General features: G+C 38.8%; 1 protein-coding gene across 11 annotated transcripts in view; it reads right to left on the bottom strand.

The window, feature by feature from the left end:
• Positions 1-14,084, bottom strand: part of kcnip4a (potassium voltage-gated channel interacting protein 4a) — a 117,718-nt gene that overhangs the window by 31,508 nt on the left and 72,126 nt on the right. Inside the window, exon 1 of one of the 11 annotated variants that reach the window (XM_079371203.1) lies at positions 8,814-9,850. The exons of 9 other annotated variants lie outside the window; for them this stretch is intronic. In XM_079371203.1, the coding sequence (XP_079227329.1) occupies positions 8,814-8,922 (109 nt within the window). In that variant the 5' untranslated portion in view covers positions 8,923-9,850. Of the gene's footprint in view, positions 1-8,813; positions 9,851-14,084 lie in introns of those variants that run through there. One more of the 11 variants, XM_079371208.1, reaches the window with a different exon arrangement.

Here is a 14,084-nt window from a genome sequence, read left to right as displayed (position 1 = left end):
ATAGACTTCTGTAGGTATACTCCATACTTGATAAAAAGTAATAAAATACCCCAAAAATAGTGGAATTCTCATGCTTTTGTAAAGTGTCTCGAGATAACGCCTGTTATGAATTGACGCTATATAAATAAAGATTGATTGATTGAGATTGATTGATTGATATTTATTGTGGACTTTTTGAAATTGTCATTAAATTTGATGGGGTTTTTTCTGGATACTTGATGCTGATTGGTCAACTGAAGCATTCAAAAGTCAGTAATAGATCCAATGCCAAAGTGTATAAAACTAGAGTTCTGTAAGTGTCTGCTCCAAAAGCCAAGTAATCCCCATTACAACCCATAGTAAAACGCCCATTTTTACAGCAGTTTTTGGAATAAAGTAAAGTTTTTATTAGTAAAAAAAAAACAGTCTTAACTTTCCTAGATTAACTGTTCTGATTGTATTGAGGCTAAAAGTTATACCACCATTTGCCTTATTAAGAGTGTGGCTCACTTGACTGACAGGTTGGTGTAATGTAGCCGTTTGCCAAGTGGCTAAAGAGCCGCCACAACTCCACCTCTTTGCCTGTTACTAGATTGACAGATAGTTAGGACAGGTCAGCATATCCAAGATGGTGATCACCATTTTTGCTTTAGAAACCAATGGGTGACGTCCCTGACACTACGTCCATGTTTTATACAACCTTTTCATACACATAGACCCGGTCCTGTTTATGGAGCAAATGGGTCTGCCAAGTTTTATTTTTCCTTTTTGTAAATGATTTGAAAAATTTACATTTAAAATAATCTTTTAAGGACTTTAAATGGCGAACATAAAACATGTCCAACAACATGATGACAGTTTGATGTCATTGAGTCTTTAGTGAAGTTTTTTTTGCTAAGACGCTGTCCATCCTCCCAAACCCTGACAGGTGTTATTTCAAGCTGACACAAGTCTGAAATGTCAAATTTCACTGAGGTCTCCTGTGTGTCCGTTTCGGTCTTCCCAATTCCCTCTCTGAGTAATCAACGGATAAGTGACAAAACTGCCGCCTTTGTTCCTCTACCTCCCTTTACTGATAAGACATTGATTTTGGGTTAGATTACATATTTCTCTCCCTCATGTCTGACACCTGTCTCGCCACATTTCAACCTCAACATTCCCAAGGGGAGGGATCTTATCGCTTCTTGTATGGGCAGAATAGACATCACAAGGGATCAATGAATCAGTCTCACAAGCAATGGACATGGTAAAAAAAAATGAAATCAGTTTTGTAAAAACATGCCATAAATGTGTAGGTCATGGCGAAGACAGTTGAAAAATGTCCTTCATAACAGCTTCGACTGTTACAGTAAACTGGGATTCAACTAAACTGAACAACACAGGTGCAGGAGATATTTAAACTAGCATTTTCAGAACATAATAACCTCTGTTTTTTCATTACTTTTTCCACACAGACTGGACTGGTGTTACCATTCTCCAGGCACAAAGCAAACCATGTGAAAGTACGGGGCCAGGCTTCGTTGTAATCAATCAAAGCAGCTCGATCATTGGACTAGCAAAGAGGCGAATATGAGATCATGCCGCCGTTTACAGATCAGCTGCAGGTACAAGGGGATGATATAATTATGTGACACCTGCAGCGATTTGCTCAGGCATGCAAAGCGGCATTAGTGTTTGGGTTGTGTTTTTCCGCGGCACATTAAAATGAGGCTGTCATATTTACCGAAGCGGCACCTGTGAAAGGGGAAGGCAATTATGAGCTGTGAACCGGGGCAACCCCGAGTGAAGCTGCGTGAGCAATCAACCGTGTTGTGCCATGGGGGGGATATATATCAGATATTGAGGACTTATTATGTGAACTTATTCTCCAGGTGCAAGTGTGCACACATAATCAACCCTTCGACCTCCATATACACCAAACACATACACACACAAATCAATGGAAAGACAAGTATGACTCGCCTGCTCTGCTGCATAAGCACCCATAATCAATCAATCAAAAGGGATTGAAGATTGAGATTAATAATGTCATATTTTAACCCTCATGGTGCATTTCATTGGGTTTTTTTTTGTAAAAAAAATAAAATAAATAAAGACATCCTGTTTCAGCTTCCCAACAGAGAAGATTGTCATCTTCTTCCTGTGGATCGGTGAAATTATTAACCAGACAGAATGTCAACACCTGTGAAAGCAATCCTCAAACTCTCTACAAGATCTCAGGTCTTATTTTGATGTCAAAAACATGCCGAGTGGAGGTGTCCTATCTAGGCCCTTTGCCGAATGTTGTTCCTCCTCACTCCTCGTCCTTTAGCTTTCTGGTTAAAGGCAAACATTTCAACAATAACGTGCTTTAGAACCAAAACAAAGGGGGAAAAAAGAGCTAAGCGAGCACAATTATATCTGTGCCGAATTTAATTGGAAACATGGCATTTTCTATTGTGGGCAATGTTTATTCACAGTTATTACATAATACACTGGGATCAAATCAGGCCAAACTGTAAGAACAAACACATTCTCATTAGAATAAACTGAAAGTAGATCAAGGCTGTATACTAAGTCAAACTCATGCAAAACAAACTTTAATACAGCCTTGCTTCTCCCATGTTATATTCTTCTGATCTCCGATACCAGTTGGGACCGTGTTCTGCCACACTTAGCTCTCACAAGTCCTGATGGATTGCCTTAAAGCTACTGGTTCCACGAACATTAGGTAATGATAATAAAATGGATGTAACATTGTGATCAGGTTGGGGGTTAAATTCTCTAAACAACTTTCATTTTCACAAGACATGTCAGCCGCATCGCTACAACAGAACCTAGAGATTCTTATCAACACCCCAATTCATTCCAGATGATGCGTTCAGGTGTAAAAAGGAAAAGTCAATGGCATTGTCTGTGAATTGACAGGACTACAAAGCTAGTAACAGTGTGTTGGAGCTGATAACATTGACCTGTTTTTCCTCCCTGTCTTTGTCGTATTACCTCCGGCGTGGCTATCTGACAGCTCACAGTCGACGACACGTACGTTCAAAAGAACAGGACATGAGTCACCTCTGCTCAGCCGGACTGTAATGTGATTTAAGGTGTGCTATCCTTTAGAAGCAAAGTGCCAGTCAAAGTGAGCTCCAAGTGCAAAGGTCAATAGGATACATGCATTAGCAGGAGACAGTCAAATGACACGGAGGGATATCAAGTGGCAGACAGGGTACAAGGCAGCTGGAGCCACAGTCGAGAGGGTGAGATATGATGAGTACAGCTCCTCAGCAAGAAACAAATGTCGAGAGGAAATCAATACCCCTGTCTTCTCCAAAAGGATGCATGCATTTGGTTAAAAAACTGGACAAAAGTAGTGGCAGATGTTTTGAGATTTTGAGAGAAGCGGAAAAGTGATGTTTAGTTTGCTTGTCTATAAAACACATCAAGTAAAAAGGAATGGATTAAGAGGAGACACTTGCTGAATGTAAAAGTGCCAAATATCAAGGCTCAATGTAAACACAGGCTGTTTTTTCCCCCCGCCATATCTAGACAGCAAAAGAGTGAGCATTTTTGAGTTTCATTCATAAACAGTGAGTGAGGACTCCACTTCCATTGCCTTACATGGATATAACTTGATCTGCTAACATGAATTTTGAGGAGCACTAAAACAGGAGGCTTCCTGAAAGGCACATGTTTTTCTTTTGCCGGAGCCGTTTTAGAATCCTTTACGGACGAAAATACACAAACAAAAAGCAGTAAAATGTCTCTCGCGCCTTTATGTACTCACATCATTAACACCGTGGTGCTCATCTGACAGAGATCACAGTGCAGACTGGAAGTAAACGGTGGCGAATTGATGCCACTGTGCCACAGTCGAGGTTGAGATTCTCTGATTGTCTGATTTTGGTAAATGTGTTTTTCGCCCTGACTCCTCTCTCCCTGTGTCTCCTCCACTTGCATCTCAGCAGGGTGTGAGGAGACAAGGAAGGAAAGGAGTCACGGATGTTCAAATGAAGAAATATAATGGAGGCACACAAACGTTACTTTTCCTTTGACTAAATTACAAAGCAAAACTCCGGATAATGTGTGCATGGAATACGGACGTGTCATCAAGTTAATCATGCAGCATTTGAATATCATTGAAAAATAATATCCATCCGCTGTGTTCAAAACGACTTGGAGTTGTGTTCTGCTGTTGTTTAAACCACAACCTAGCACATCCTCAAACAAAAAAAACAACAACAAAAAAACACCTTTAAGAAAAATGGTTAAAGGCATAAAGTGCAGTGGAATACGAGGTGCAAATAAGTCACAAACAGCCTTTCAGTTTGAAACCGAGATTTCTTTCTGGCTATTTGAAAAGCATTTCCATCCATGGACACATCAGATAAGAGACCTAACACACACTTTAATGTTCAATGTCTAAACAAAGGAAGGCTTTTGTAATGAATTAAAAAGGTTACAATCTGTGTAATTTTGCTTTCACAAACTTGCTTCTTTTTTGTGGCCTCGAAAAAGTAACCGTCACTAAAAATTCAAAGCGGGGAAGTTCAAACTCTACTGCTGCTCTAATCAACAGGTGGAAAATACAGTACACTTTAAAATCAAGTGTTTTTTTAATGAAGGCAGACAAAAATGTGCCCTTTAAGAAGTCCTCATTCAGAGAGAGCTTGAAAGTAATTACAGCAGCGTACATGTAGTTTGTGAAAAACAGTCACCGGTAGCTGCCTCATCACAGCTGTGATTGATGAGAGTATAAAGCTTCTGCCTGTGGAAACGGCGCTAACAGTGTTTAATTCAGTGGAAAGAAATGAGGCGCAACAATATGCGTGTAAGACCTGTCTGAGTCCCCAGGCTGTTATCAAAAATGATAATAAATTGTAGAGCTTTAGAAACACTCTTTGCTGGATAATATGAAAGTCATTTGTAAAAAGAAAGGCAATAAAGAGCAAATTAACTAAGCTGATATAAATATGAGTAATAGAGCAGTTTGTGAGCAAAGTAAACCTTTGTCAAGTCTTTTAATTTAACCTGCTATACTCAAGCTAATGACTTTTATATTTAGTAGGCTTTTTAAATCCTGTTTGTGATGTTTGTACTTTAAACCAAGAACCTGTCGACTCTAATGCTGCGTCCGTCTCAGAGAGCGCAAAGTAAAAAGGCTCACAAATATTTCAACGTAAAGCAATTAGGAGGAAGCCTGCTGTTGACCATCAGCTGATTATAATAGGCCTGCTCAGAGCATGTCAGGGCTGCTTATGCTAAACTTGCACTTGGGTCTTGACATTTAATCAAAAGGTCGCATTCTTATTTAGCACACTGTTAGCGAGTCTGATTTGTTTCAGGTCGCTAGCGTTACATTACACCTAACTGATTAAATGGCGAGTAGCATTTCTTGAAGTTGCCGAAACTGCTTGCAGATTTGTGGACCCCTGGATGGATTTAATTATCTTCAATGAAGTTCTTCTTCTTTCCAGATTAGAGTAACTCTGATAAAGTGAGGAGAATTTCCTGAATCAAAAAACAGGCTTTTCTCATATAAGCTCTCCACTCTAATGCCAGAGACTGACTGAGGCTAAGCTTTGGTTCCCTCTGCTGGATCTTTTGTGCATACTCTGAAATGTACTTTACTTAAAGAACTGCTACGTTATCATCTTTAATTCATACTTGAAAAATAAATAATAAATAAAAATAAAATAGGCAACACTACAACCAAAATATATATTTTTTGTTTGTTTTTTTCATTGTCATCTCTTGACATTTATGGAATTATTGGACCCAAACTTACCTTTGATTCTGATATAGATTTTTTTTTTAAACGCTGTCAACGATGGTGATATGATTGAAGCCGAGTGTGGAATTCATTTTCTAACAGGTTATAAGGCACATTAAGTGTCTTCCTTTTTCTGCTTCATTGTCAATAAAAGTAACACAAAAACATGTTGAAAGTCGCGTTATAGTAGCATACCAAATGAGTAAGACTCTGAAAGATTCTCCTTTCAACTACAGGAACATAGTGGTTTGAGCTGAAAATGTTCATATCCCATATTATTATGGTGCAAATGATCTTAATGCCATTTTCCACATAAATAAATATGAGGTTCCTTTATGCATCCACACCGCAGGCTTCATGGGATTAACATGGATGTTACAGTGTATTGGCAGTATCGCTGAAGCCATATTGTACAGTAAGTATCTCTGAGCACTTACAGCACTTATCAGTCCAGTGTAGCGCCTGTAGTAAAACCTACTTAGTGAATCAAAGGAACGCAGGATGTAGAGCAGCATCCCTAAATATAGCCAAAAAGGTTGTATTGTGATTCAACCTGCTACAATAGGTAACCAACATAATGGGCTGAAGTGGTTTGAATCAGTGGATTGAGAAAAAGCTGCAGAGTGCACTATGTTTGATTATTCTTTTTTTTTTTTTTTTTTTTTAAATCAATATTTGCTGAAAATGGGGGGATTAGAGAAATAACTGGGAAACATTCTAAAACCATTTTAATACAAATGATGAAGAGCATCATCCTCCTCCCTTGTTCAGTCCATTCGTAATTGGACTCATTTGTTGAGTCTCTCCACGGCTGATAAAAAAAAAAAAAAAGAAAAAAAAAAGAAATGCACACTTTCAGCATGGGGGAACAATTTGTAAAATCTGCAGTATCAAAGGCTTCTCTTGTCAGCTGCCACGTCCTTGTACACCAGCAGCACACCACTGTCACTCACTGTCAGAGTACACAGACTCAAAGAGCCATTTGTGCCCGGCTGCGTTGCAAGTCTATTTTTAACCAAAAGGCATTGAGTGGGAGAGTACCACAGAGTAGCAAGCGTGGTTAATTTTCTAGTGGATTGGGTTTTTGGGTATGTTTACTTGGATAAAAAAAATATTATAATAATATATTTTGTCTTCTATTTGGAGCTCTTAAGAAATTCTGATACTACATATTCCCTCTGAATAACTGCCTTCATAAAAAGGACTTCTACAAAAAGACCCCGAGCTGCCAAACGTTTTAATTTTAATATGAAACCTGAAAACTATGCAGGTATGTGATTGCCCTACCATTTTATTTGAATAACTTGAAAAGAGCCCACTATGAAATTAATTACAGTGATTTAGCTCGTTCCTCTTTTTTGAAAGTCTTCTATTAGTTCAGCTCTACATGAATGGGTCCTTTACACAGTAATGTGGCATATCTATTTATCAAACAATGAGTCCAACGGACTTCTTGGCATGGAGCTGATTTAAAGATTAGTAGGCACATTTACAAAATGCCAGCCATCTATCATAATGATTCCTATGGAAGGGTAATTAAGGATGAAATGGAAATCAAGATTTTCCTCTCAATAAGCAATTTGATTGAACTATGTGTCTTTGACTTTTTTGTTCAAATGTGAAATTGGTCAATTCCGTTAAGTTCTCATCTATATGGATCTCATGTATTGTAGAGTTATGCTTTTCTTAATTGGACAGGATGTTGTATGTTTTCTTTTTTGAATAAGAGGAGTTGGGCGTGTTGAAAAGGCAAGACAACATTTTGGAGCTCCTGATGTAAAAAAGGAAACCACCATGAACACAAACAAAGAGCCTCTCTTTTTCTGTCCTCAGACAAATAGAACCGAAATAAAGAGAAGAGTCTTTGGTGGGATTTTCACAGTCTCATGTGTGAACCTGATTGTTGCTGTGTTAGTGTCTAGGTGGGCGTCCACAAAAATATAGTTTGGGATTTTACACCAAGAACAATATTACATCACTACGATAACAGCCAATGAGAAGGCCCCGTTTGTAAGGCAAACAATGATCATTTCTTGATGAGATGTTTGCTTGTTTGTGTCTCACATGTGAAATCGCAGCCATCAGGCAAACAGCTTGGCAGTCAGCAGAGCGGATAAATAACAGGTGGTCTTCAGCGTCAGACGGACCAAACTCCTTAATATGAGATTCACACTTCAAAAGGAAAGAATCAGTGTGGCAGCTTCACAAATCTGAAGAGGGCCGAGGTTCAAACATTGTTCTCTGCTGTGCTACATGGAGAACTTTGAAGAACAAACGGGAACAATTCTTCATCGACTTTGCACCCGACTATAAATCCAGATCTTTCTTTACTTCACTTTAGCCTTCAAAAACGACACCATTCTGCTTATTTAGATTCTTCCAAGTTAAGGAAACAACGTCAATGTTCAGATCAACATGTCCTTCAGTCCTCATCTGTCCCATTAGGATAAATAAGTTAGCCAACCCACAGATGACACAAGCTTTCAAGTCCGATCTAATTTCATTCATAATCAGTGAAGCAACCCTCGGAGTGGAAACAAAGTGCCACGATGCTAAGACAGGCCATGGGATGTATAGATGAAAACTTGAAATGCTATTCAAACAAAAAGGATTGAAAGGATAATGCTGGATTATATTTGCCTGCACGAGTCTTCCAATATTTGACAAAAACGTTGAGCAGAAAAGTCAAAGAGAAATCGTGCAGAGATGCAAGCTCTTTAAACACTGTTGGTGAATATTTAGAGAGGTTGCTTTCAACTTCGGTGTGACGATTGATAAAGTTGGCCTTACATGTGTGTGTGGAAAACACGACACAAAAGGATCAAACGAGATCCCAAAGCCTCTCAAATACGAGAAAAAAAAATAAAAATTGCGACTCGCGTATCTTTCATGCTAAATTATAGTCTGAAGAACAGATGCATCTTGCATATAGAATAAAAGATCACAATTACAGTTTGAATAGGATTAAGTCCCCCCCACTAAAAATCCTTCTATGGTTTGGCTGCAACAAGTGGTTGTTCACTGCCAAAAGCAAGACAACAAAATACCGCTCAAAAGCATTTGAAGTAGTTAATAGTTTTCTTACCGTCATATCCATCTGTTAACAACCCAAACTGCTCCAGCACCTTCACAAACACAACCACAACCACCAGCACAGCAATCATTTCCAGCCCCTCCAAATTCATAGTCATCATGTCTGACTGGTCAAAGCCTGCCCATGGCCGAGGACGCGGAACTCAGCACCCAGCCCTGTGTGCAGGCCGTTTAACTCCACTTAAGAGCACGGCATCTCATCGTCTGATGAGAGACCGGCAAAAGTCGGAGAGGCAGGGATGCAGGGATGCAGGGAGGCAGGGAGGGAGGGGGGGGGAGAAGAAGTGTGAGGAAAGAGGTGGTGGCAAGGGGGGGATGGAAAGGACAAAGATGAGGGAGAAAATGGGAAAAAAGGGAAGGAGGTAAGAGAAAATATGTTTTTGATTTTGACAAAGGGAAAGAGGAATGATGGACAGAAGGCTACAAAAGAGTGAAGCTTTGGTTTTGGTCTTTGCAAAGGTCAAAAGTCACATTTATCATTCTTTTTTCTGGACACATACAAGCAAGGATGCAAGAATGATATTACTTTGAACAATACAACCTTTACTATCAAGTGTTTTGTTTTTGCCGGGAAAAAAAGTTTGATTTGTGTTGCATCTAATCACTTTATTGATTTTAACAAGGTCTGATTTTTTTTTTTTTTTTTACATACATGCATGTTGCCCTGAGAACCATTTGGGTTAGCTATAGCATCATGCTAACACTCCACATTATGAACGTACTCTGCAAGAATAACCACTCTCCCATCAGTTGTACATTTTCCCCCTTCAATTAAGATGGTTGACATGGTAACATACATTATACAGTAGGCCTACCTGCTGGCTATCAGCATGTTAGCATTGTCCCTGGGAACTCATGGCACATAGTCCGAGGCATATAGCATACAATGCTATGTGCTTATTAAAGCCTCTGAGAGCTGAAAGCAAGGCTGCAGAACCAGAACACCTAAACATACATGGCATGATCCTTGCTTAGTCTTTAAGAGGAATCTTTTTTTTTCCGCTTTCCTTATAATAATAATAATAATAATAAATTTTATTGCTCGAGACCCCTTTGATGCTAGGCAGAAACAAGGTGTGATGAAGATCATGGAGGAGGCAGATCGGAGGGGTACGTAGGTGCACGATTATGTAGACAGGGAGCCATGTGGAGTTGGTGAAGAACAGGAGTGACGTACTCTATGTAATCCTACTTGTTTTAGTATTTACAGCATTAAGGAAGCCATTAGTTGAGACTCAAACACACCACTAAAGGCAGGCTGATCAATGGAAAATGTGAGCATGAGAAATAACCTAGAGTGTGTGTGTGTATAAATGACCTCACCACAAACTGGACTGAAAATAAAGCAGGAAACCTAAAGGGAGGGATGGCAAGAGTGAGGTCAGAGAGAAAGACAACACGGCCGGGGACAAAGATGTTGGAGGTAACTTTGGTCAAAAGCACACAGCTGCCTGACAAAGATAGGAATTTTCCAGCTTTTTGTATTGTTGTATAGGCCCCATTTTAAACATTTGAAGGTCTATTCACCGTTTCAAAATAAATATTCACGAAAGACAAAATGATCAGATTCTCCAGTCAAGCTTCAAATAAATTCAGACAGGTTTCCTTAACTACATCACACCTTACAAACCGACATTTCCATAGTTTTGATTGTGACCTGGATGTGTCTGTAAAATAGGCCATAAACACGTATTACATCCTGCTGCCAAAAAATGATGAAAGGATCCTGTGGCTTCAAAAAAACAAGACATACAAATGTCCTTTTATGCATTGAAATAGCCACTAAAGCCTGGTACAAAAACACAGGCAGATTGCCCTCTACACGCCCCCTTTTCTTTATAACCGCCAAAAAAAGTGATTATTTGGCTTATGATAAAAAGCTGCCCCTCATATGATACCCCCTTTCAGAGCCTCTCGGGGATGGAAGTGGTCCCAATTTCTCAAAGGGAATTGTGAAGACCGTGATTCACCATAGAAACAACCTCTGTGCCAGGCATGCAACAGGGCAGCTCATTTAGCCTACTATCAGTTACTTCTCTTTATTTGTGGCAGCTGAGCAACAGCCAAATATAGCTCCTGAACCCCAGAGAGTGTGTAAGTGTGTGTGTGTGTGTGTCGTCTTTGGACATGACAGGTAACTGCGTAGGAAGCTCCTGAAGAATGGAGTTGGGAAGGTGAGAAGAAGGTGTGATAAGAGAATCAAGAGCAAAGAAATTGGATCTTATATTTTCTGGAGCTGTGTTCCCTTAAATTTGATACCCGAATACAACTCAACCTTAAAGAAAGTTGGTGTACTATTCTGCACTTTCTGCTCTCCAATCACCTCACAACTTTGCATAGGGTGTAATCAAGGCCCTCGGCTAATGGTAATGAAAATAATCAGCACACAGTAGGCTGTATCAATCAGTGTGTGATTGGTGTGGAAGGTAATTGCCAGTGCAGAGCCTTGGGATGCGTTGGTTAAAGCTACTGTAGGAGATGGTAAACTTCTCCAGCAGCTGCAAAGTGACAAAGTGCTGCATGAAAAATACAACACGAGTAGTGACGCAGTCCAAGGATGGAATCACATGGTCAGTTTGTAATGCCCACTGGCAACTGACATGATGGAAATAGAATTCCTTTATCAGGTGATTATACTTGAGAAAAAAATTGCATACCATTTTGCGTCTAGGGGTGTCATCGGTTCACGGAGGTCACAGTTATGTTAGGATTGATTTGTGGTCACCTCTTTTGGAAGAGTTCAGTTTAACAAAGCAGCTCAGAAATGGATATTATCCCTTGAAATATCCGCTCTGTGAACCTGAAGGTTTCTCATCAAACTGATTTAACGGAGCATGCATGTCTTCCAGTTTCGCCATGTCATCTTGCTAGCCTAAATATATCTTTTCGTCTTCGTGTTTTGTTGCGTCGGCTGCTTCTTCGTCATCCATTTATAGCGGCCAACAAACAGTTATGAACATTACTACCACCTGGATTGGGTTGGTTACTGCCATGAGTGAAGCGATCCACTCTCGTGCTTTATTGACATGATTCTGACAAACATGGCCATTGTTGTTTTTCCCAATGTTTGCCAAGCATTGATCCATTTGTGTCTGCCCACCAAATTATCAACATCTCCTGCCATATTGATATTCTATTTATTTACTATTTAAATGGGTAAAATTCTATTCAAAGCTGTACCCAATGCATTGATTGACTCACCTTGAACTTCTACCAATCAGCCATACATTGACCAGACTTTAAATAAAATCTCCTTTCCATACAGCCTCTAAATTTAAACGTGGTCATTGTACTTAAATATTCTGAATCACATTTTCAGATTTTTCTGTAGGGCTCCATTTTTTATTTTCAAGAATAACAAACTGTAACATGAAGCTTTAATCCTAAAGGACAAAGAGGTCTCTGTTCCACAAATAAATGGAGAAAAAGTAAAATGTTTTTGTCATACCCCCTTTAAGAAACATTCTTTATACTGTACATCTGTGGACACTTTCGAAAATCAGCTGAACACCCATCACCCTTTGTTTGATCTGTCTATATTGGATTTGACTTAGCTGTCTGTTTGTAATGTCTCAGATCAATCCTTTATTGTGAAGAGCTTTGTGACGTCTCTTCTTGAAAGGTGCTGTACAAATAAACTTCCTATAAAGCACAGATCTCAGCTAGTGAAAAGGTTAAAAGTGGAGCAGTCTTTAAAATGAAACTGAAGATATATGACCAATTGATAAATGATCTGAAAGAACAAATCAGGGAAGTGTATTGCTGGTTTGGTCTTTTGAATATACTTATACTATACTTATTGATGCACTAAATAAAACTCTTCCTGCAGATTGAAGGTCTTTCTTTACAACGTACACTTCTGATCAGAGGCCTGCTTGTCAAACGAAAGTAGTTACACGCAGTCAGTGCACTTTAATCAAGATCAGTTTTTAATTATTTATAATTTCTTAGTAAGTAGTCATTTCAAAAGCTATCGTTCCTGGCTTCATTTAGTCCTCTTTCAATCTAAGTCATAGTTGTTGTGATCCTCGGGTCTGCGGTTGAACACAAACACCTCACATTAATAAACACAACAAGGGGATACGTCTGTTTCCTTAAGATTGCTCAAATTAAGTTACAATCGAATTCCCATTTTCTAAACAGAGCCCAGAGCAGCAATGTGGCGTGAAAACAAATGAATGCCTTTCATTTGGTTTGGAGAAATTACACACTCGGGTCATTCATTGGTCTGTAACCTTCCAATTACACTTTTAATTGCAAATTGATGGGATTGTGGGTCTTGTTAAATTCCTGCTAATGGATTGTGGTACAATGAATTTTCAGCCAGATTTGTTGTGCAACACATTTTCTTGAAAAGTACATTATTTGCATTACCAAATCAAACAAGCTCTCAGGTCCAATGTAAAACTAATTATTCTGGGTGCAGATAAGCAACATAGGTCTTTACTGAAGAGGAAATATAACCAAATAAGTATTCTAAATAATCTAAAAGGATCTTAGTGGATGTCTATGATGATGTTCCAACCAATATGATGAAGTACAAAAAGCATCAAGTTGACAGAAGCCACATTTAATATCCTCCTACCGACAGTAAACCTTCACAACATGTAAACGATAAAACATTTAGAAACAAGTTCAGACTTTACAATCTTCCATTCCACTCTACAACAAACCTCTGATTTAGTGACTATTTTCTTTCATCTAGTTTGTCTAAGGTAGAACTATTTGATTTTGCTGCCATCTTGTGGAAACTACAGCAATCAACATGACACCAGGTGGCAGAGAGAGAGAGAGAGAGAGAGAGAGAGAGAGAGAGAGAGAGAAAATACTGTGAATATAAATTAAGCTTAAATAATAAACATATAATACACTTTCTTTTCTACTTCCTGTCCAACAGCTGGTTAACATTGCACCACTTACATAAAGCTTTCCAGGAAAAACTATGTTATATCTATAAAACTATATATACATTTGGGGGGAAAGAAGAAACCTGACGTCATACTCTTTCTTTAGTTCGTTACATTAAACATGGGATTGGCTTTGGTATAAATGTGTCATTTCTTTCTTTCAATTTACAGCTTAATAAAGATCAATCCCATAAACAGTGTATTTCTTAAAAACTTAGTATTGACCGTGTGTAGAAATTTAACATTCACTTTCACATCAGTATCATTCTGTACATGTACCTACCAGGTGTGAATAACATCTATGAATACACTCACTTGAAGGGGGATTTCCCTTTTTTTATCCATAATCTGAATTA

Source organism: Symphodus melops (assembly GCF_947650265.1).
Source record: "Symphodus melops genome assembly, chromosome: 20".
Lineage (NCBI taxonomy): Eukaryota > Metazoa > Chordata > Actinopteri > Labriformes > Labridae > Symphodus > Symphodus melops.
This window is presented reverse-complemented; position numbering and strand designations above follow the sequence as displayed.